The sequence below is a fragment of the Pygocentrus nattereri genome, chromosome 2, assembly GCF_015220715.1.
Source record: "Pygocentrus nattereri isolate fPygNat1 chromosome 2, fPygNat1.pri, whole genome shotgun sequence".
NCBI lineage: Eukaryota > Metazoa > Chordata > Actinopteri > Characiformes > Serrasalmidae > Pygocentrus > Pygocentrus nattereri.
In genome coordinates, this window is record NC_051212.1 from 6,535,996 (window position 1) to 6,558,137 (window position 22,142).

The 22,142-nt window shown below is 41.6% G+C and overlaps 1 protein-coding gene across 1 annotated transcript in view; it reads right to left on the minus strand.

Moving 5' to 3' along the window:
• Positions 1 to 30: 30 nt before the first annotated feature.
• Positions 31 to 22,142, minus strand: part of thoc1 (THO complex 1) — a 24,935-nt gene continuing 2,823 nt past the window's right edge. The window contains exons 7-21 of the mRNA XM_017718671.2: positions 21,645 to 21,740; positions 19,904 to 19,986; positions 19,533 to 19,606; positions 15,711 to 15,819; positions 15,303 to 15,437; positions 13,469 to 13,569; positions 12,274 to 12,340; positions 11,688 to 11,738; positions 10,235 to 10,305; positions 9,824 to 9,919; positions 7,412 to 7,477; positions 7,209 to 7,292; positions 6,760 to 6,907; positions 5,466 to 5,547; positions 31 to 3,955 (exon numbers count right to left, since the gene is read on the minus strand). Coding sequence (XP_017574160.1) covers positions 3,678 to 3,955; positions 5,466 to 5,547; positions 6,760 to 6,907; positions 7,209 to 7,292; positions 7,412 to 7,477; positions 9,824 to 9,919; positions 10,235 to 10,305; positions 11,688 to 11,738; positions 12,274 to 12,340; positions 13,469 to 13,569; positions 15,303 to 15,437; positions 15,711 to 15,819; positions 19,533 to 19,606; positions 19,904 to 19,986; positions 21,645 to 21,740 — 1,541 coding nt within the window. The 3' untranslated portion in view covers positions 31 to 3,677. The remainder of the gene's footprint in view (positions 3,956 to 5,465; positions 5,548 to 6,759; positions 6,908 to 7,208; positions 7,293 to 7,411; positions 7,478 to 9,823; positions 9,920 to 10,234; positions 10,306 to 11,687; positions 11,739 to 12,273; positions 12,341 to 13,468; positions 13,570 to 15,302; positions 15,438 to 15,710; positions 15,820 to 19,532; positions 19,607 to 19,903; positions 19,987 to 21,644; positions 21,741 to 22,142) is intronic.

The following is a 22,142-nucleotide window of genomic DNA, read 5'->3' on the forward strand; positions in this document are numbered from 1 at the left end:
GTGGTGCGTCTTATTCGAAAGAAACACAAATCAAAACACTACTCATCTTTATTCAAGAACATATGCACTATGGAAGATCACAAGACTGGAGAATACAAAAAAATCTCGTAAAAAAACAAAAATCCAAGTTTTTCATGAAACAGGCTTTTTGGTTCTGTTCCACCTTGTGGCTCAGCCTTGATTACCTGGCTCAGGTGTGGTCGGAGTTGGAACAGAACCAAAAAAAAAAGCAGCTGATAATTAACCTATGATCCGCCTACAAAGGCTTAATTCCTGCCAAGTTGGACAAACTTCACAGAAAACAGGGGGAAAAAATCTCATTAGAACTATAAATTTAGGATTCACTACATACTTTCTAGGTTAAGATGCTACTGAGCTGGACTGTATTGTAGCTTATTAAAAAACTGAGGGGGGAAATGATCAATTTCCCAGCATGCTCAACACAAACACACCTGATCCGAAGAATATTCCGAAATTAATGTGTCGGTGTTCTGACAAATAAACTGAGGTAAAGCTTCTCATCAAGTTGAATCTGAAGCTGTAAAGCTTGTCCAACCTAGCAACAGTAGCTATGATACAACATGTTTGTGGGCGGAGCCTCAATTAGAACAACTCTATGGGACAGGTTAAAGTCACAGTACGGGTGCACCGAGGTGCTCGTCTGTGTTTTTGTCTGTTAAACATTAAGGAAATCGTGGACTCCTAAAGAAAATAGTTCTATATGGAACCATGAACACAAACCTTTTGCAAAGGGTTCTATGCTTCACAAAAAGGTTCTTCAGACTGATGGAGTATATGCTCCAGCTGGTTCTACGTAGAGCCTTTTTGAAAGGGGCTCTTCTATTGTGACGATGTCAGGGTTGTAATAATAGAAGAACCCTTTTCATAGAGGATCCATATAGAACCATGTACAGCACGTTCTCCATCCATCTGAAGCATGACCCTTTAATCAGTTCTGTGTTCATGGTTCTATTTAAACCCATTTCTTTACTAAAAAAAACAGCAAAGAACCATCTTTAACAGTTTTCTGAATGATGACCAAAAATGTTGCACTCTTAAAGAGGGTTCTTTAGTAAAGAAAATGGTTCTATATGGAACCATGAACACAAACCTTTTGCAAAGGGTTCTGTGCTTCACAAAAGGGTTCTTCAGACTGATGGAGAATATGCTGCAGCTGGTTCTACACAGAACCTTCTTAAAAGGGGCTCTTCCATTCTGACGACGTCAAAAGGGTTCTTCAGACTGACTGAGAACGTGCTGTAGATGGTTCTATATGGATCCTTTATGAAAAGGGTTCTTCTCTCTTTTCCATATAGAACCATCTACAGCACACGGTCTCCATCAGTCTGAAGAACACTTTGCTTTTCTGAATGATGGACAAAAGGCCTGTTAGCATTTCTGAACCTACAATGTTCTTTGTTTTGGTTTTTTGATCGAACGAACGAGCAAAAGCTTAAAACTGCACCCAAATTTTAACACGACTGGGGGATTTTTCACAAAGCAAAGCTGGATTTCCAGATAACTTGAGCCAAAAATTAAGAATTATTACCCATTAAAAATCTACTGTCAAACAGGCTCGACGGTTAGCTTAAGCTAATCGGCTACCTGAGGGGATGCTAGCTGGAAATGCTAGCACAGCTAGCTAGCTAACGATAACTGAACCCGGTCAGCCGGACTCGAGCCGAACCCGGTCAGGAGGACTCGAGCTGACCACACCTGCGTCCACTCAGGTGTAACGATGTTCAATGAGAGCTGCTAACTGGTCCTCGCGCCAAGCCCAGGTGAGCATTAGCCACATTAGCATTTTTACACGGACTCCCGCCAGCGGCCCATCGGTCAACCACGAGCTGTGAAGCCAACATACACGCGTACAGTGATGGTTCTTCAAGGGTTCTTTAGTGAAGAAAAAGTTCTATATTGAACCATAAACACTGAAAAAAGGGTTCTTTGCATCATGAAGAGGTTCTTCAGGTTACTGGAGAATGTGCTGTAGATGGTTCTATACAGCACCAAAAAGAGTTCCTCAACAACAACAACAGAAGAACCCCTTTCTTGGTGCTACATAGAACCATAACAGGACAAACAATGGTCATCTTGTCTATCCTGTTATGGTTCTATGTGGCACCAAAAAAGGGTTCTTTTATTACAATGTCAGGCTTGTTGCTACAGAGGGGAACCCCTTTTGGTGCTACATAGAACCATAACAGGACAAACAATGACCATCATGTCTATCCTGTTATGGTTATGTGGCACCAAAAAGGGTTCTTTTACTGTTACGACGTCAGGCTTGTTAAAACAGAGGGGAACCCCTTTTGGTGCTATATAGAACCATAAATGGATAGACAAGATTGCATGACAGAGATCTATCTCGTCTATCCTGTTATGGTTCTATACAACACCAAAAAGGGTTCTTTTACTGTTACGATGTCAGGCTTGTAAGAGGCCCATCTTGTCTATCCTGTTATGGTTCTATATGGCGCCGAAAAAGGGTTTTTATTGAGTACGATGCCAATAGAAGAACCCTTTTCAAAAAGGTTCTATACAGAATCGTCTATGGCACGTTCTCCATCAGTCTGAAAAATCTTTTCATGATGCAAAGAACAATTTTAAAAATCACAAAAAGCGTGAGTGTTCATGGTTCTACCCAGAACCATTTTCTTTACTAAAGAACCCTTGAAGAACCATCATTAAGTGTGTAGAAAGCAGTGGAAGCTTTTATCGCACAAACTAGCCGAGCACGGTGGCTAAATCATCAGACTAGCTCAGCTTGATCAGTAATGATCTGGTTCTGCAGGACAGTCCAGGTCCAGGGCTGAGAAACCCTGGACTAAAGACCACAAAACAGCTTAAAACTCAAGTAGGAACCCAAATTTTGTCTGTGCGCCACAAAAAATATGGTGTCTTGTCAAATAAAATTATGATCAAATGTGAATTATAATCAACAAATCTGATAATTCTGCTGAGATCGTGACGAGCCTCATCCGAGATCATTGAACTTATTTCTAGACATTTTTACCTGTTTTAAGTAATTCTATTGCGTACAATTCTCATCATACTGGCAGACAATTTTGCTTGTTATAATTTTACTTAAAACAAGTTATAAAGTGTCTAGAAATAAGCTAGAAAGTCCCATGATAAGTGCACACATCTCAGAATGGGAAGCATTACACATGTTGACCAGATTTAGGATCATTTCACTTAACAAGACACTCTTTTTTGCAGTGAAACAGCTTTAAACTGAAGTAGGAACCCAGATTTTGTCTTGCCAAGTAAAATAATCTTAAACATGGTCAATAAATGGAATATTTCTTCCGTTGAGACTGCTGCAAGTTTAATTTGAAATTGTTCACCCAATTTCTAGATATTTTGGCCCGTTTTAAGTAGCTTTATTGAGTATAGTTCTCACTATACTGGCAGATAATTGTGCTTGTCTTAAGAAACGAGCTTGAAACCAGCAACATTATCTGCCAGAATAGCGAGATAATTTTACATAAAAACTGAAAAATGTCTAGAAATGTGCACGACTGTCTCGGAATGGGAAATTCTAGACATTGACTAGATTTAAGGTCATTTCACTTGACAAGATGCCATTTTTTGCAGTGAAGTTTCGTGACTGATGACGTTTGGTTACATGTGTGAGGAAACTGACTGAGCCAAAGCTTCATCTCTTCAGGGCTTCATGTTTCGCTCAGGCCGTCTGCGATGCTGGTGAACCCGGCAGCGTTCAGCGCAGTGATGAGGCACTCCATGGTGGCCTGAGGCCCCTCGCGGTCCTGCCAAGCCACCAGCAGCATCTTAGCCTGCAGCTCCACGTCCTCGCTGTCCGACTCGATCTCCCGGATCTCCGCCGCCTTCATCTCCAGATGATCCGCCAGCGCCCTCCACTGGCCGCCCAGCTTCGCCGCGATCTCATCCATCTGACTGTTGGTCACCAGCTTGCTCTGAATGCTTGGACCTGAGAGAGGAGTGAAAGGAACAGAGTCACCGCAGGAAGGGAAAAGGTTCGAGATGAGGCGCTTCTCTTAACACGGTCAGGAGGTTCTTGGATTACTGGCTGGAAAAAATCCTGGAATTTGGCCATTGTAATTGAAAATTCAGTTCAGATTTACTTTTCTAGCACCTTTTTACAGTGGATGTTCTCCAAAGCAGCTTTCTAGGACGTTCAGGGATGTAGAACCCACATAAAATCAGGCTGAGATGAAGCTCACTCAGATGTTCCACATGGTCTTTAATAGTTGGCGGGAAAAGTCACGTCGGTTTCGGGGATTTAAAGCAAGACTGGGATTGTTAGGTGAGCGAGGGCACATGACGCAGGACGAAGGTGCTGCTATTCAAGACTGACAATATATCCATAACTAATTTTTGAAATCTGACCTCAGTGATTCAGTTTGATTACAGTTCTTAAGGAATCGATTCAGTCATCAGGAAACGTCACAGTTCAGCAAGATTCAATGGATTATTCCAGTACGTTGCAGAATTATTTTTGATAAAAACACTAAACATGTCGCTGCAGTCGGAAAACAAAAATCTTGTATTTCATTTTTGAGGTTTTTCAGTTTTTGACATAATCCGAAAATGCCTGTTACCCTTTACATTGTAGGTAAATTTCACGAAGAATGATATAAAATAAACGACCCAAAATAACTTGGAAAGACGTCTGGTTCCATTGACTTACATTAAAAGTAAAGTAGGTTTTTTCCTTCTCCTGTAAAGTTACCAATTTGGTGATTTGTTCCAACATCAGTGAAATGACAGTGACTAATTTTTAGAAACAAAAACACATTTAGCCAATTTTCACTTTTATTACTACTGTTCTCTCACTTTTTACATACAGATATTTTTGGCTTTTTTATTGTTTTTTGTCTCCATATTTTTGCTGCTTTTATGTTTTTGTATATATTAGTTTTTACTCATTTTTATAATCTCTTTTTGTCTGAAGCACGTTGAGCTGTGTTGCACGTATAAAAAGGTGCTGTACAAATCGCTGTCAGAACAAAACCATGTCCAGATTGGTAACTTCACCGGAGCAGGAAAAAACCTACTTTACTTTTAATGGAAGTCAACAGAACCAAAGTTTCTCAGAGTAATTTTAGGTCATTTCTTTTGGTCCATTCTTCATGAAATTTACACCCAAGTGTAAAGTACAACAGGTATTTTCTAATTATGTCAAAAATTAAACAAAAATTGGATACGAGGTTTTCAATGGCAGCAAAATGACAATTACTGTAACAAACAAACCAACAAATAAATAAATAAATACCCGAAGGGTTTTTTTTTTTAAGGATAATTATGACTGAAAAGTGCCCAAAATTGTGTAATTATTTTATTTAATCACTTTTATTTTCTCAATTCTAAAATTTCAGAGCTGAAAGCAGCTGAACCGCCCCTTCCTCTCGCTGTGTGGGGCGAATAGAGGCTGTATTTTCTGAGCCCTCGTCTTCAGAGAGTCGTTTCTGAGGACTTACTGTCGTTACTGGCTTTCAGCAGGTTGTCTCCATTCTCGTCCTCCTCCTCTCCCGTCTTTATCTCCTCAGAGGGGAGATCTTTCTGTGGGTGCAAACATTGCAACATTGTGTGTTATTTTTTCCCCCTGCAGTATGTTAAATTCAGCAAATAGCAAGTTTAACAAGTTTAGCATTTTAACATGCAGAAGTTAAGAAGGTACTAAACTTTCACTGGAGTGGCTCCCTCAAGGGTACGTAGCTTCAGTCGAGGAACATAACTGTACAATAATCCAGTGTAATCATGTGTTTTTAAGCTGTACTGACTTCACGTGCCCCGTCTGAACTCCAGGCTCTTTGTTTTAATTCGGCTTTAAGTTATTAGGTTATAAAAAAATTCCTAATAGGTACTATTAGGGGGGGCTGGAATGTATATGCCATGTAAAGCCCAGTAATGCGGCACTTTTCCTAAACACTGAGGTAATGATGATATATACCTGCATCCATGGATAACTGCTTAAAAAAACGTAAGTATTGGAGGGGGGTTGAGCCGATATTCAGCATTTTTCCGATTATCGGAACTGCAGTTTGAACTTGCCGCCTCGGCAATTAAAGCACACTGTGGTCTGGCTCAGTGTCACACCCACAGCCTTACTGGACTGCCTGAAACTGTAGGCTGCCTCTATGTGCCGCAGAGCTACTGGATTGGTAGAAATGTGGACTCTGTGTCCAGCAAATCCAATCAAACGTGCTTTTCTGTGTTTGTGGGACTCCAAACATCAAAGAAATATAAATGTAAGGTGTGAATAATGGAAGAGTTTTATTCTTGGAAATTTTCACACTACAAATATCAAATTAATGCTAAATGAATATCACCAAATAATTTGCACCAGCCCTCGAGAAAACATATCGGTGGACCCCTGGTGCTGGACAGATGTTTAGATTTGACTGGCTCATATTTTTTGATGTTTCTGTTGAAATCCAGAGGAGCAGGATATTTGTGACGTTGCGTTACTGCACTGAAATATCTGTATTTAATTCATTAACTGCATTCATGACTCTACGGTAATAAAGGTTACATTTAGTCCTAATTTCTACGCTTCATGAATGTTTGTATACAGTTCATTGTAAAATGTCATATAGTCATCGGCTCACGATTCGGTGCTTCTCTATAAATTTCTCCAATAAGTTTCACCTCTCCAAATCATCAGGCCTGCTTTTAGGTAGGAGCTGGAGAAGAACTTAAAGACGAGACCAGTGAGAAACATCCAGTTCTGCTGCTGAGCTGCGGTGAAAGTAAAGTGTGATGGTCACTCACGGGAAGTTCTTTAGCTAGTTTGATGACCATGTTCTCCAGGTACTCCGCCAGGCTTTTGAACTGCTGGTTGGTGGGCTGGAAGAAGTGTGGGCTTCGGCGAGAGAGGAGACGAAGGGCCCTCCAGCCGTAATTGGAGTTCCCCACCACCCTGAGCACACACACCAGAGAGATCACAGCACTGTACACTTCTTATTTATCTCACACACACACAAATGAGGCATAACATTCTGCCCTGCCCCCTACCCCCCCCCAGAGTATCAGAGAAGCAGATGGACTAAAGTCTGTAACTGTAGAACTACAGAGTGCAGCTATACAGTAAGTGGAGCTGATAAAGTGGACAGTGACCGTAGAAACAAGGAGGTGGTCAGAATTTGTTTTTTTTTTTTTCAGGGAAATAAGCTGCGGAATAAAAATACACAACCCATATTTAACGTAAACATTTAACGTACTTATACTCATCCTCCACCATGTTTGTCGGGTCGGCCTGTTCGATGGCTTCCTCAAAAAAGTCCTCCAGAGACGGCATGAACTCCCTACAGTCACCATGGGAAACAAACAAGTGAACAAATACAGCCACTGCAAACGGACGCAGAATATTTCCCTCAACGACATCACTTACATCTCATTCACTGACCGATTTATGAACACTCACCTGTTGTCAGTCTTGCAGGCCTCCATGTTGTCTGGATTGAGGTTCCACAGTCTCGTCAGTTCATCACTGCGATGCAAAAGAAAACAAGCATTAAAAAAAACTAATTATGGATAAAAATTCATGATTTGTGTGCCTAATTGTGCAACATATTTGGTCCGTGATATGCAGGGTGATTCATAAAGATTCATTTGATTTCAAAGCGTCAAATTTCTACAACCGTGAGGCGTCTAGGAACCAATCACAATCCAACTGTAAGAGGGCGTCATAGAGCGTCTAACTGGCTCCCTTCAGTCTGAAAGGAGACGAGACCCCTGAGCAGAAAGCGTTCTGCGTTCTCCACGTCAATAAGAGTGAATGTGCCATAACTATGCACCGCATCACCCAGTGTCCAAAAACCCAAAACCACTGGGCCTCACTCACTGACCGTTCTTTACAACAGATTTCTTCTTAAACCCATTTATGCAGTTCTCAGGAAGATTCTGACATTCAATGTTTTCTTATCAGGGATTTGTTCTTAGGTAAGAATGGAACCTACACACACTCCAGAGAACAAAGGTGAGAACCGTTCTGCACTTTCAGAACACGTCATGAATCTGACGTAGATGGGACCTTTCTCAAGAACACGTTTAAGAACAAACTTAGGAAGATATTAGAGAAAGAGGCCCAATGGCTCTATATAGAATCAAGAACACTAAAAAGAACATGATTAAAGGGTTCTTTGTAGTGGTTCTTCAGACTGTCGGAGAACAGTGAGGCCCATTCTTTTAAGAGAGGTGCGCACACAGGTTTCTCAGCCTGCTGTCGGGACCAGAGAGCTGTCCGTCCTCCGCTCCGAAGTTCCCGACGATGTGAATAAAACGTTACCAATTAATTAAAGTCAAATCAAAGTTTTACTTTTAATTTAATCTGTTTTCTAATTTGAAAGGAGTAGCAAAGTAAAAGAGTTGAAAAAGCGTTCTTGCAAATGTTAAAAGTGAAAAATCAAATCTCACAAAAAAGTCGAAGCCAGATGAAAAACCAAACTTCAGCCGCAGGTTCGGTTCGAAGGGAAGAAAAGGCGTCTTTATTAGCTCCAATGTGACAAGTTGGCGCCCGAAAGCCAAAATGAACAGACACTTCAAAAACCATACGTTTTATACCACTTATGAGCGAAGCCATCACCCCTCCCTGGGGTGAGAAGGGTGAGATCATCACTCCACCTATTCTTGATACATCCTGAAATCACCAATCAATAGACCGGTTCTTCTAGCTTTCTTAGGAACCCTTGTTTCCTATATTTTATATAATTCCCTTATCCTGGCACATGAGGTCTTCTTAACCAAGTGTTGGGTGCTCTCCTCATTAGTTTTGATTGATGGGCTTGTTTCTACCGGTTCTTGTCTGTTTGGCTTGTTTTCGCTGGATGGGCAACACTTCTCATGGCTCCTAGGCCAGGTGCACTCACTGTCAAAGATCTCTTTCATAGCCTGTACTGTCTGTTTATGGAGCGGAAAATCCATATTTGGAAGTTTTGGGCCTGCTGTTCCGGTCCCTGTCTGCCTGCCTCAGTTAAATGCTTATAGGCCTGTCTGTTTCTTCTTTATGCTCATAACTCTGTCCTTAATCATTTCTAAGATAATGATTATTACTAAACTGTTTTTAAAAGGTGATTTAAGGTATATTTCTTCAAAAAATCCCACACCGTCATGCAGCATTTAGCCATTATTATGTTAAAATAAAGCCATATTGAGAACACAGACAGTTACAGTAGCTCATACATGGCCTGAATGGCAGGCGGTATCTCAGCTAGCGCTACTAGCCGAACCTTTTCATTTCCTATCAGTCTGCGACAAGAAGTCAAGTCAAGGGTGATGAGATGCTGTACACTTTATTTCATTCAGCTTATAGGAGTAGGTGAGTTTTGGGCGTGTTTTGGACTCCCTGTGGCGTTTGATAATTATTCCACAGCAGCGCTCCAATACGTGACGCTACACGATGTCCACTGTGCGAGGCCTTCGTGATACTTTCCGCTCACGATCTGATTCACGATACTGTGTTCACGATGATTCATGACATTTTGATGCTGCACTGCTTATAGACGACACCAGAGCTGAGAGGCAGGAGGGTGAGCTGACTGGTGTTGACTGCTACTGGCACTGAGATTGGCTTCAACTCACTCTTTGATTTTGAGACATTCAGGGGCTCAGAGAGGTTAATTCCAGGACCCCCCAGGACCTCTTGTATTTCAATCCTTGTGTTTATATATATATATATATATATATATATATATATATATATATATATATATATATATATATATATATATATATATATATATATATATATATATATATATACACACACACATATATACACACATACACATACACACACACACACAGCGAATTAGTGAACAGAGGAGTTGGCACTTACTTCCCCATCAGGATCTTTCGGTCGGGACCTTTTCCTAGAAAGTCCTCTGGCGCCGGCCTCTTCCTGCTAGGCCGAGCGGGTTTGGTTTCTGATGACCTGGGAGAGAGAGGGAGAGAGAGAGGGAGAGAGAGAATATTGTTTGAATATTGAAATCGTGTTTGTTAGCAAACTCCAGCTCTGATATAAAGAAACCAAATGAGTCTCGGCCGATCTAATGCACCTCGTTTAAGTGGAATATTGTGTGAATTTCTCAGTGTGAGATTTCTCATTGAACCGCTCATTTAAAGAAGCGTAAACAGACCGATTCTGTCTGACGTGCCACAGGGCTCCACTGTAGGGCCTGTTTCCTTTCCTCTCTCCCACTGCAAGACCAAACTCTCCCAGGAGTAGTCCAACAAACTCCTCACCCACCTTTCTTTGACAAAGCTCGGGCAGCCCTCGTTCTTCCAGGAGTTCCAGTTCTCCTCCGTGTTCAGAATGTGCTGTTGATAAGAAAGAACAGAAGAAAATAAACAAATAGCAGTCTAATTAGTGCAGCAATCACCCTATTAACACAACACTAATATTTATACCCACCCTATGAAAATGTTGCCCCTCCCCACGTTTGGTTTTGCCCTCCTCAAGAGACAAAGAAGGTTGGCCCAACACACTGAGTGCAGCAGGAAACGTTCAGGTGAAAGTGACCTTCAAAAAATTCCTCCACCAAATCTTCCTCAAGGTTGACGAGGCTGAAGTTGGCTTCCTATTCACTTTTCCCGTTCCATCTCAAATAGTGCAGCAGTTCCGTTCTGCACCTGAATATAAGTGCTGCACCATTTAAGGTGGAACAGGAAAATTCAAACAAGAAGTCGATTTCAGCTTCATCGAGAGCTGAACGACATGAAAAGGGATGAGGAGGCTGCGCCATTTCTGCTGGACAGGTGGGCAACATTAACTTGCTTTTGATGTTATACAGTCCAAAGCAGCTGGTTTGCAATTGTAGTGACAGTTTGCTAACCCACAATGTAGCTAGCATCAGCTACATCACTTGCTGTATGGTTGTTTGCGCTCATGTTGTCATGGTATTTGTTTGTGCTTTTGCAAAGCATTTTATGGCCAAAAAGACCTAAAAACCAACCAACCAACCAAACAAACAAACAACTTTGCTAGCCCAGTGTCGTTCACCCTACAAAAGTGTGTCCATGACTTTGGGGGCGGAGCTTCTGAAGGAGCACTGAAAGGAGAGGTTTATTTGTTTTGTTGTTGAGTTCAAATATTAAAAGCTGCTCTCCAGAATCACATAGTGCACCTTTAAGCCCCACCTCCAGATGAGCTGCCTCAGAGCCCAGCATGTTCTGAATGGTCAGCTCGCTCACTCTGTTTTGATTGGTGGACTGCCAGAGCGGTCCCACCCCTCCGTGTTCCACCCCTGTCTTGCAGTCTGCAGACAGACCCTTCTCTCCTGAGCAGCTGTAAACTGCACTGTGGCTTTGGCTCTAGCGGCGTCGGTTCTGCTGGATCAGTTTGATCCAGAGTGGATCCTGAAAGCCTGGTCAGCGTTTTCTCGACATGCTACAGCACTGAACACACTCTTCCTCCTCCAGTAGCCGTTGTGCGCTGTGTGACGGGGCTGAGCTGAGCTCGCCGGTAGGCGGGCAGTAAGGATTGCGTTATGAGATGATGTCATCTTGTAACAAAGGAAAAGGGCTGGAATTCCAAGCTTTGCTCGGAATACCTAGCTTTGCAGACTATTGACGTACAAAAAGCTACATAACACACTAAAGGAAAGAGGAAGAGCGTAACAGGATCCCTTTAAAGCGTCTACACACAAAGTGTGTGGTAGAAAAAAGATTTAGAGCAAAATCGCTCATTGACGAAGACTCACCTCAACCATGGCAGCAAACTTATCACCATCTGGAGGAGTTTCTCTGAGCAACTTGGGAGGAAAACATAACAGAATCAAGTAAAAAACACACAGTAATACAGCACATTGGTGTTAAAGCTACACTGTGTAGGACGTATTTGCTAAACCAGAAAGAAGTAGCCTTATTGAATGAAAACGGGCAAAATATGGTGAGCATTTAAAAGTCAAATCAGGCGTTTTTACACCACCCCTTACGGCCTTAAAGTTCTTTAGTGAAGAACATGAACAGTCGAGGAACCCTTTGCATGATTAAAAGATCAAGATCACGCAGGAGTCTAAATCGTGAAAGGGTTTTTCGGGCTGATTGACAAGGTGCTGTAACAATGTCAAGCTTTAAGGTGCTGTACAGAGGCCTTTTCAAAACACAGCACTCCATCAGTCTGAAGAACCCTTTCATGATGCAAAGAATCGTTTATTCATGCAAAGGGTTCTTTGAGCGTTCGTGGTTCCATATAGAACCCTTGAACAACCTTCTTTCTGTAGCTTTAATTTGAGCCCGTCATGTCAGTGACGCATTGACTTGTGAACCGTGTGCAAAGGCACTGACCTGATAGACGAGTTTGGTAGTTTCCTCCATCCAGGCCGTCTGATCATCATTGAGGACACAGTTGGAGCTATGAGACGTGAGGAAGAGACCAGCTCAAGAAATCTGGATAAACAGCCATTTTCTGTGCCTACCTTTGTTCCATTAACAGCTGAAATGCACTGCTCTGTATCTGGGTCATTCTAGAGAAACGTCCACTTTCCATCTCCCCATAGGAGTCAATGGTGTTACTGATCGTCATCGGTGTTACACATAATAAAGGAAACATCAGAGACGTTTTTAATGGACAACACATTTTACTAAACGGCTGCTGCAGAGCATCAAACCACACGCTGTCAATCAGGGAACATCCACTAAAATATGAAATTTAATCCATTTGTTTTCTATTTTTTCACAATTACCTTAGAATAAAGTCGGTCACACCAGTGACGTCAGCTGAGAGCTTCATATGAGATCATGAGCTCAATGAGAAAATCTCTGAGAACTGAAACACACAGTGGACTCGCCATGAGCTTTTCTTCATGGATCCTCAGAAAACAGGGAAAAGGAAGTCGAGTGACGTCATCGGTGTGACTTATTTCAAAATAAGAGACTTTCTGTTACACGGTGACGCCAGTGACACGACTCCTGGGGAACTTTCATTATATATTTTTAAATATTTATTTGATGTTGGTTTTCTTCATGTCATTTAATTTACATATTTCACAGTCACGTTTAGATTATTGCAGCTAAAATTGCAGAAAAACATTTTCTTCAAAATAGGGCCTCGGCCTTTACACACGACTGTGAGGACGAGCTCCTCTGTGGTGCTTGGAGTTCCAGATGATTCATTTAAAAAGCAATGTTGCTAAATTGAGGCTCTAGAAGGTTTGATTGTTAAAATAAAGCATTGTTTGATTTTAAAACATAAATAAAGTGTAACCCTCATATATTGTTGATGTTTAATATATCTGTGAATGCTAGGAACACAAAAATGGACGTTTCTGTAGAATGACCTGATAATAAAATATGCCAGTCTTGCGTAAAATCTGAACAAATTTTCTGTAAAATGATCATTATAGTGGTCGGTTCCGCCTCTGCAGCGCCTCCTCTGGTTCAACTCTGCTATAGGCGCAGATGACTTCATATCAAATTACCGTGACACGTCACAGTACAAAAACCAGACAGACAACGTTACCTGCGTTTAATTCGGTCTCACCTTTTGAACTTCACCTGCCCCTTCAGGTACTGGAACAGGATGAGGTACTGCAGCAGGATGTGGCGTCTGAAGTTACTGTCACTCAGCTGAAGATCCATCAGCTAAACAAACAGAAGATAAATACAGAAGAATCAAACAAAACAGCCGTTTGTTCACTGGGATTAGACATAAACAGTCAATCGGGGCGGTTTGGTGTGAAACTCTCTTCTCTAGAGAAACTTTCAGAGTCAGAACTGTTCACAGTGGTGGTGATAGGAGCCAGACGCCCCCCTCTAAAAGCTCCTCACAGAAAGTTCCTACAGGGAAATGGTTATGAATTCATGGCTTGATGTCTGAGACACCGTCTCACGCTCATGGTGGAGGGAGACATGGATGCAGGGCGTTACGAGGCAGAAAAATAGAAAAATCTATTATTTTGCATTTTCCATCATCAACAAACATCAAAAGACTCATTTAGGTTCACTGGTGGTTCTGGATAGTAAATAGAATGTCTATATGTGAGTTGTGGTCATGGTGACCCCTGGTTCCTATCACCACCACAGTAAAGACATGTGAACTATTTCACACCAAACTGCTCTGAACCTTTCTGTTTACATCTCACACACCGTTGTGTGTGTATATATACACACACGTACAAGTGAGTCCACCTCACAGTGAATACATCCAGATTGTGCTCAAAGTGTCAATATGTTGTGTGAGCACCATTATTATCTAGCACTGCCTGAACCCTCTTGGGCATGGAATTCACCAGAGCTGCACAGGTTGCTACTGGAACCCTCTTCCACTCCTCCATGATGACATCAGGAAGCTTCTGGATGTTAGACACCTTGCGCTCCTCCTCCTTCTGCTTGAGGAAGCCCCACAGGTGCTCAGTTGGGTTTAGGTCTGGAGACGTACTTGGCCAGTCCATCACCTTTACCTTCAGCAAGGCCGATGTCATCTTGGAGGTGTGTTTGGGGTCGTTATCAAGTTGGAAAACTGCTACGTGGCGCAGTTTCCGAAGGGAGGGGATCATGCTCTGCTTCAGAAGGTCACAGGACATGGTGGAATTCATGTTTCCTCAAACAATCTTCTTGTAGCCTAGGCGTCTTTGTGGAGAGCAACAATTCTATTTCTCAAATCCTCAGAGAGTTCTTTGCCATGAGGTGCCGTGTTGAATATCCAGTAGCCAGTTTGAGTGAATTGTACCCAAAACACCAAATTTAACAGCCCTGCTCCCCGTTCACACCTGGAACCTTGTAACCCTAACGAGTCACATGACACCAGGGAGGGACAAGGACACAATTTGGACACGTTCACTGTGAGGTGGACTCACTTGTGCTGCCAGCTGTTTAGACATTACTGGCTGTGTGTTGAGTTCTTTTCAGAGGACAGTAAATCTGCACTGCTGCACAAGTATATACACACACACACACGCAAGATTGTGTGTCAAAATGCTTAAAGAGACCAAAAGAAATGACCCAAAATCACTTAGAATAACACCTGGTTCCACTGACGTACATTAAAAGTAAAGTGTGGTTTTTTCCTTCTCCTGTAAAGTTACCGTTTTGGAGATGTGAGCTTTTCTTCAGACAAGAATTTCATGTAGTAATTAAGCCTTGTTTTACAGCCTTAAATACACAGTAACTAAAACAAAAGCAGTTTGTTTAACTGTAAGAAATAAAGAAAGGCTGGAAAATTGTTGACCACTCGAACATCTTAAGTGGACGTCAGGAGGATGTATGTAGGTTGGCCCTTTAATGTACACTAATGTAAGTCATGCAAGTTGTGAGATATTGACGGAGGGCTGAACATGGAAGACCCAAAGGCCTGAGTGAAGGTGATCAGTGTGAACCTTCTCGCTGGTGAGGAACTTGGCGAAGTAGACGTGTTCTCCTCCGGCTGTCCTCATCTCCTCCAGCTTCCTCTTAGAGGCCTGAGTGTCATCCAGCTTATAGCTCTTAAACACAGCTAAAGTCTCATCAGAGTACTGAGAGAGAGAGAGAGAGAGAGAGAGAGAGAGAGAGAGAGAGAGAGAGAGAGAGAGAGAGAGTTTATGTATTATCTGTGTGTTTGGATTATCATGTCACTGTTGCCGAAAGAATCCCCCCCACGGGGTGAAGGTTCAATTATTCACTGTTGATTACTGCTGATGATCCAGAGCCCAAAATGCTAGTCGGGACAGCCCTGACAAATACCAACGTAACGAGCACACACTTCAGTACTCAGGGGTGCAGGTGAGCACAGGTGACTGCATTCTTACCTTAACGAAGGTGATCCAGGAGAACTTGTCGTAACATTGCACAGGGTTTCTGAAATAATCCTGCAGCGTCCAGAACTTCCTGTACAGGTTGTAGTCTATTGGAATGGAACTAGAAAACAAAACAGGCCTTTATTATCCACTGTTAACTGACCGGCCTGTGAAATGCAGAATAAAACATGCATTTCCCAATCCAGACCCACAAATGTGTTCTTTAACCGCTACTGCTGCGAGCTAGCAAAAAACTTCCATTCAGCCTAATGAGAAACTGTAGAACGGACTCGGTTTATATCACAATACCTACATTTAGAGTCGGTTATTCATTCAGCCTAACGAGAAACTGTAGAACGGACTCGGTTTATATCACAATACCTACATTTAGAGTCGGTTATTCATTCAGCCTAACGAGAAACTGTAGAACGGACTCGGTTTATATCACAATACCTACATTTAGAGTCGGTTATTCATTCAGCCTAACGAGAAACTGTAGAGCGGACTCGGTTTATATCACAATACCTACATTTAGAGTCGGTTATTCATTCAGCCTAACGAGAAACTGTAGAACGGACTCGGTTTATATCACAATACCTACATTTAGAGTCGGTTATTCATTCAGCCTAACGAGAAACTGTAGAACGGACTCGGTTTATATCACAATACCTACATTTAGAGTCGGTTATTCATTCAGCCTAACGAGAAACTGTAGAACGGACTCGGTTTATATCACAATACCTACATTTAGAGTCGGTTATTCATTCAGCCTAACGAGAAACTGTAGAACGGACTCGGTTTATATCACAATACCTACATTTAGAGTCGGTTATTCATTCAGCCTAACGAGAAACTGTAGAACGGACTCGGTTTATATCACAATACCTACATTTAGAGTCGGTTATTCATTCAGCCTAACGAGAAACTGTAGAACGGACTCGGTTTATATCACAATACCTACATTTAGAGTCGGTTATTCATTCAGCCTAACGAGAAACTGTAGAACGGACTCGGTTTATATCACAATACCTACATTTAGAGTCGGTTATTCATTCAGCCTAACGAGAAACTGTAGAACGGACTCGGTTTATATCACAATACCTACATTTAGAGTCGGTTATTCATTCAGCCTAACGAGAAACTGTAGAACGGACTCGGTTTATATCACAATACCTACATTTAGAGTCGGTTATTCATTCAGTCTAACGAGAAACTGTAGAACGGACTCGGTTTATATCACAATACCTACATTTAGAGTAGGTTATTCATTCAGTCTAACGAGAAACTGTAGAACGGACTCGGTTTATATCACAATACCTACATTTAGAGTCGGTTATTCATTCAGTCTAACGAGAAACTGTAGAACGGACTCGGTTTATATCACAATACCTACATTTAGAGTCGGTTATTCATTCAGTCTAACGAGAAACTGTAGAACGGACTCGGTTTATATCACAATACCTACATTTAGAGTCGGTTATTCATTCAGTCTAACGAGAAACTGTAGAACGGACTCGGTTTATATCACAATACCTACATTTAGAGTCGGTTATTCATTCAGTCTAACGAGAAACTGTAGAACGGACTCGGTTTATATCACAATACCTACATTTAGAGCCGGTTATTCATTCAGTCTAACGAGAAACTGTAGAACGGACTCGGTTTATATCACAATACCTACATTTAGAGCCGGTTATTCATTCAGTCTAACGAGAAACTGTAGAACGGACTCGGTTTATATCACAATACCTACATTTAGAGCCGGTTATTCATTCAGTCTAACGAGAAACTGTAGAACGGACTCGGTTTATATCACAATACCTACATTTAGAGCCGGTTATTCATTCAGTCTAACGAGAAACTGTAGAACGGACTCGGTTTATATCACAATACCTACATTTAGAGCCGGTTATTCATTCAGTCTAACGAGAAACTGTAGAACGGACTCGGTTTATATCACAATACCTACATTTAGAGCCGGTTATTCATTCAGTCTAACGAGAAACTGTAGAACGGACTCGGTTTATATCACAATACCTACATTTAGAGCCGGTTATTCATTCAGTCTAACGAGAAACTGTAGAACGGACTCGGTTTATATCACAATACCTACATTTAGAGCCGGTTATTCATTCAGTCTAACGAGAAACTGTAGAACGGACTCGGTTTATATCACAATACCTACATTTAGAGCCGGTTATTCATTCAGTCTAACGAGAAACTGTAGAACGGACTCGGTTTATATCACAATACCTACATTTAGAGCCGGTTATTCATTCAGTCTAACGAGAAACTGTAGAACGGACTCGGTTTATATCACAATACCTACATTTAGAGCCGGTTATTCATTCAGTCTAACGAGAAACTGTAGAACGGACTCGGTTTATATCACAATACCTACATTTAGAGCCGGTTATTCATTCAGTCTAACGAGAAACTGTAGAACGGACTCGGTTTATATCACAATACCTACATTTAGAGCCGGTTATTCATTCAGTCTAACGAGAAACTGTAGAACGGACTCGGTTTATATCACAATACCTACATTTAGAGCCGGTTATTCATTCAGTCTAACGAGAAACTGTAGAACGGACTCGGTTTATATCACAATACCTACATTTAGAGTCGGTTATTCATTCAGTCTAACGAGAAACTGTAGAACGGACTCGGTTTATATCACAATACCTACATTTAGAGTCGGTTATTCATTCAGCCTAACGAGAAACTGTAGAACGGACTCGGTTTATATCACAATACCTACATTTAGAGTCGGTTATTCATTCAGCCTAACGAGAAACTGTAGAACGGACTCGGTTTATATCACAATACCTACATTTAGAGCCGGTTATTCATTCAGTCTAACGAGAAACTGTAGAACAGACTCGGTTTATATCACAATACCTACATTTAGAGTCGGTTATTCATTCAGTCTAACGAGAAACTGTAGAACGGACTCGGTTTATATCACAATACCTACATTTAGAGCCGGTTATTCATTCAGTCTAACGAGAAACTGTAGAACGGACTCGGTTTATATCACAATACCTACATTTAGAGCCGGTTATTCATTCAGTCTAACGAGAAACTGTAGAACGGACTCGGTTTATATCACAATACCTACATTTAGAGCCGGTTATTCATTCAGTCTAACGAGAAACTGTAGAACGGACTCGGTTTATATCACAATACCTACATTTAGAGCCGGTTATTCATTCAGTCTAACGAGAAACTGTAGAACAGACTCGGTTTATATCACAATACCTACATTTAGAGTCAGTTATTCATTCAGTCTAATGAGAAACTGTAGAACAGACTCGGTTTATATCACAATACCTACATTTAGAGTCGGTTATTCATTCAGTCTAATGAGAAACTGTAGAACGGACTCGGTTTATATCACAATACCTACATTTAGAGTCGGTTATTCATGCAGCCCAATGAGAAACTGTATTTAGAGTGAACAGTCACACTGTTCAGGTGTAGCATGTGTGTCTTCTAACCAGGCTAATGTTAGCATCGTGGCTAATTCCAATCAGTCTATTTTTGATTAGCTACAGCACCACAGTCCAGCTCAATAGTGCAGAATTTTTAACTGGATGCTCAACTTTACACAGAGTCATAAATTACACAAACTCAAATTCCAAATGTACTGGGCTGAATGGGAGTTTTTGCAGGGGTTCTGAAAGAAGACATATGTGGGTAGAGCATAGATACGTCAACTGGAATGGAACTAGGAAGAAAAAAGGAATCCACACATATTTGATCTTAATTATTCCCATTTCGTGATGCAGAGCTGTGAATATATAACATAAAACGCGAGGCAGATTTTCTCACCATGGAGCCGGAGCTTCTTCATCGCCCATTTCTCCTTCCTCTACCTCCATTCCATCCTCCTTCACCTCAGTGCTCTGTGATAAACAGACCCAAACACAGAATCATAACCAGCATTCATTTAATGAAAACTATGAAAAAATTCTTTGTTTCTAACACAGAGGTTCCATTTTTGCAGTGCACCCAGGTATATTTTGACATAATTAATGGAAAACAATAAAAGTTTGGCTTTTTTCTTTTATAAAAAAATGATTTTGGAAAAGAAGAAACTGAACACTCTGACACCAATGTAGCTTTCACTTTAAAATGTGTCTGACCTTTTTTTCACTGTACTTTCCAGTTTGTGTGCTGGATGTACAGAAGAGGGGAGGTACCTGCTGTCCGAGTGTGCTCTCTTGTTCGTTCTTGTTGAACACTGTGATGTTGTCCAGGTTAAACTGACTCTGCAGATTCAAACCTGAAAATAAAAGAAATAAAGTCCAACAAAATCAGGCAAAGAGAAATCAATCATCTTCACCATGGGACCCACACTTACTACAGCTCACAACAATTATTTCCATAATCAATCCATCTACTATTCAACCTTTGAAGGCAGACACAAAAGAGAGACTATTTCCGTCTTGTTTACCCCCATTAATGACTTCTAAATGCTGCTGTTGTGTTTATTTGATGTGTAAAGAAGGTGAGCTAAAAAGCCAAATCCGAGAATTTTTATTCCGTTTGTCTCTCAAACGACCACTTCGAACAAGAAAATGCATGAATAAGAATAATACGTGCTTATAAATCTGCATTTGATCCTGAATGAAGCTTAAGTTTTACTCTAAAAATTAACTTTCTTTACCAGTTAAAAAAAAATCTCAGGCCTAATACTAAAACTTTGGTCATTTAAGGAGTTAAACTGTCAATATCAATATCAATATATAATAAGATTAATTAGATTAAGTGACCCTTATTAGTCCCACAACAGGGAAATCAACTCCGCATTTAACCCATCCGTGAAGTGAAACACCACATACACACTAGTGAATATACACACACTAAGGGGCAGTGAGTACACTTGCCCAGAACAGTGAGCAGCCCTATCCGCAGCTCCTGGGGAGCAGTTTGGGGTTAGGCGTCTTGCTCAAGGACACCTCAGTCACGTATGGTTGGCTCAGGGGATCAAAGCAGCGACCTTCCGGTCACAAGGCTGGTTCCCTAACCTCCAGTCCATAACTGCCCCCTACATATAAATGAAATATAAATATAAACAAAATGATTTGTGCAACAAGCAGTTTCTTATTTTATAGCGCAGCCAACATAATCTGCATTTTCAGTCACCGTATTCAGTATTTTTGCTCTACGGCACAATATAGAGCCATAATCAAAACAGCACACAGCTGTATTTTATAGCAGCATTACTGCACCAGCAAAAGCTCTGAGCAGGATTCACACCAGGGATCAGCGACAAGGCTCTTTTCCTGCCCTGTTGTGGCTCCACAGCAGAATTCGATTTTTAGGTAAAAATAAAATCCTCCTTTACAGTAAAATAAAGCTTGCCTAGCTAGTAGCTAATGAAAAGACAAAGAGAGAGATTTAAGACGAACATGGATAATTTGGAGACGAAAGGACTCATTTGTGTTTTTAATCACTCCAGCTGGTTTCCTTATGCGTTTAATCTGCAACCAGAAACTGAAAAACACTAAAAAGTCACGAAGCTAAAGTCAGTTTCTCATTCTAATTGTCCTGTTCCACCTTAAATGGTGCAGCACTTACATGTTGGCATCTCGGGCACTATTTAAGGTGGAATGGAATAATCAGAACATGAGGCTGGCGAATGAGAAGGGACTTCAGCCTCGTAGAAGTTGAATGTTGAGAGACATTTCACAAAAAACTGCTCTACTTTGTGGGAAAGTTTCTGCTGGAGATCCGAGAAAAGCAGCTATACCTGAGCTGAAGCTTAAAGCAGAGCAAAGTAAATCTGTGTTTTTGTTTATATTATATTTTTTAGTCTATACTAGGACACCAGCAGAAACTGAGACATATTTACAGCCAAGACGCAAAGATCACATACAGACAGAACCGGTTCTTCGCTTCCCCAGCGTGGCTGCCGTGCAGCTGCTGTTAGGCAGTTACCTGATTTCTCAGACAGGGGGAAGAGACGGGCGAGGAACAGCTGGATTCTCCCACAGAACACCGTATTCTGGGATTTAGACAGTCTTCTGAGGAGATCTGAGGAGCAGAACAGGACAAATCAACCTGTTACACCCTTAAAAAGAGGGTTCTTTAGTAAAGAGAATAGTTCTAGTTAGAACCATGAACACATAAAGAACCCTTTACACGGTTAAAGGCTTCTTTGTGTCATGAAAGGGTTATCTTGTTAAGGTTCTATATAGCACCAATGGAGCGCATTCATCCCGGCCGACCGAGCGCATTCATCCCGGCCGACCGAGCGCATTCATCCCGGCCGACCGAGCGCATTCATCCCGGGCCGACCGAGCGCATTCATCCCGGCCGACCGAGCGCATTCATCCCGGCCCGACCGAGCGCATTCATCCCGGGCCGAACGAGCGCATTCATCCCGGCCGACCGAGCGCATTCATCCCGGGCCGACCGAGCGCATTCATCCCGGCC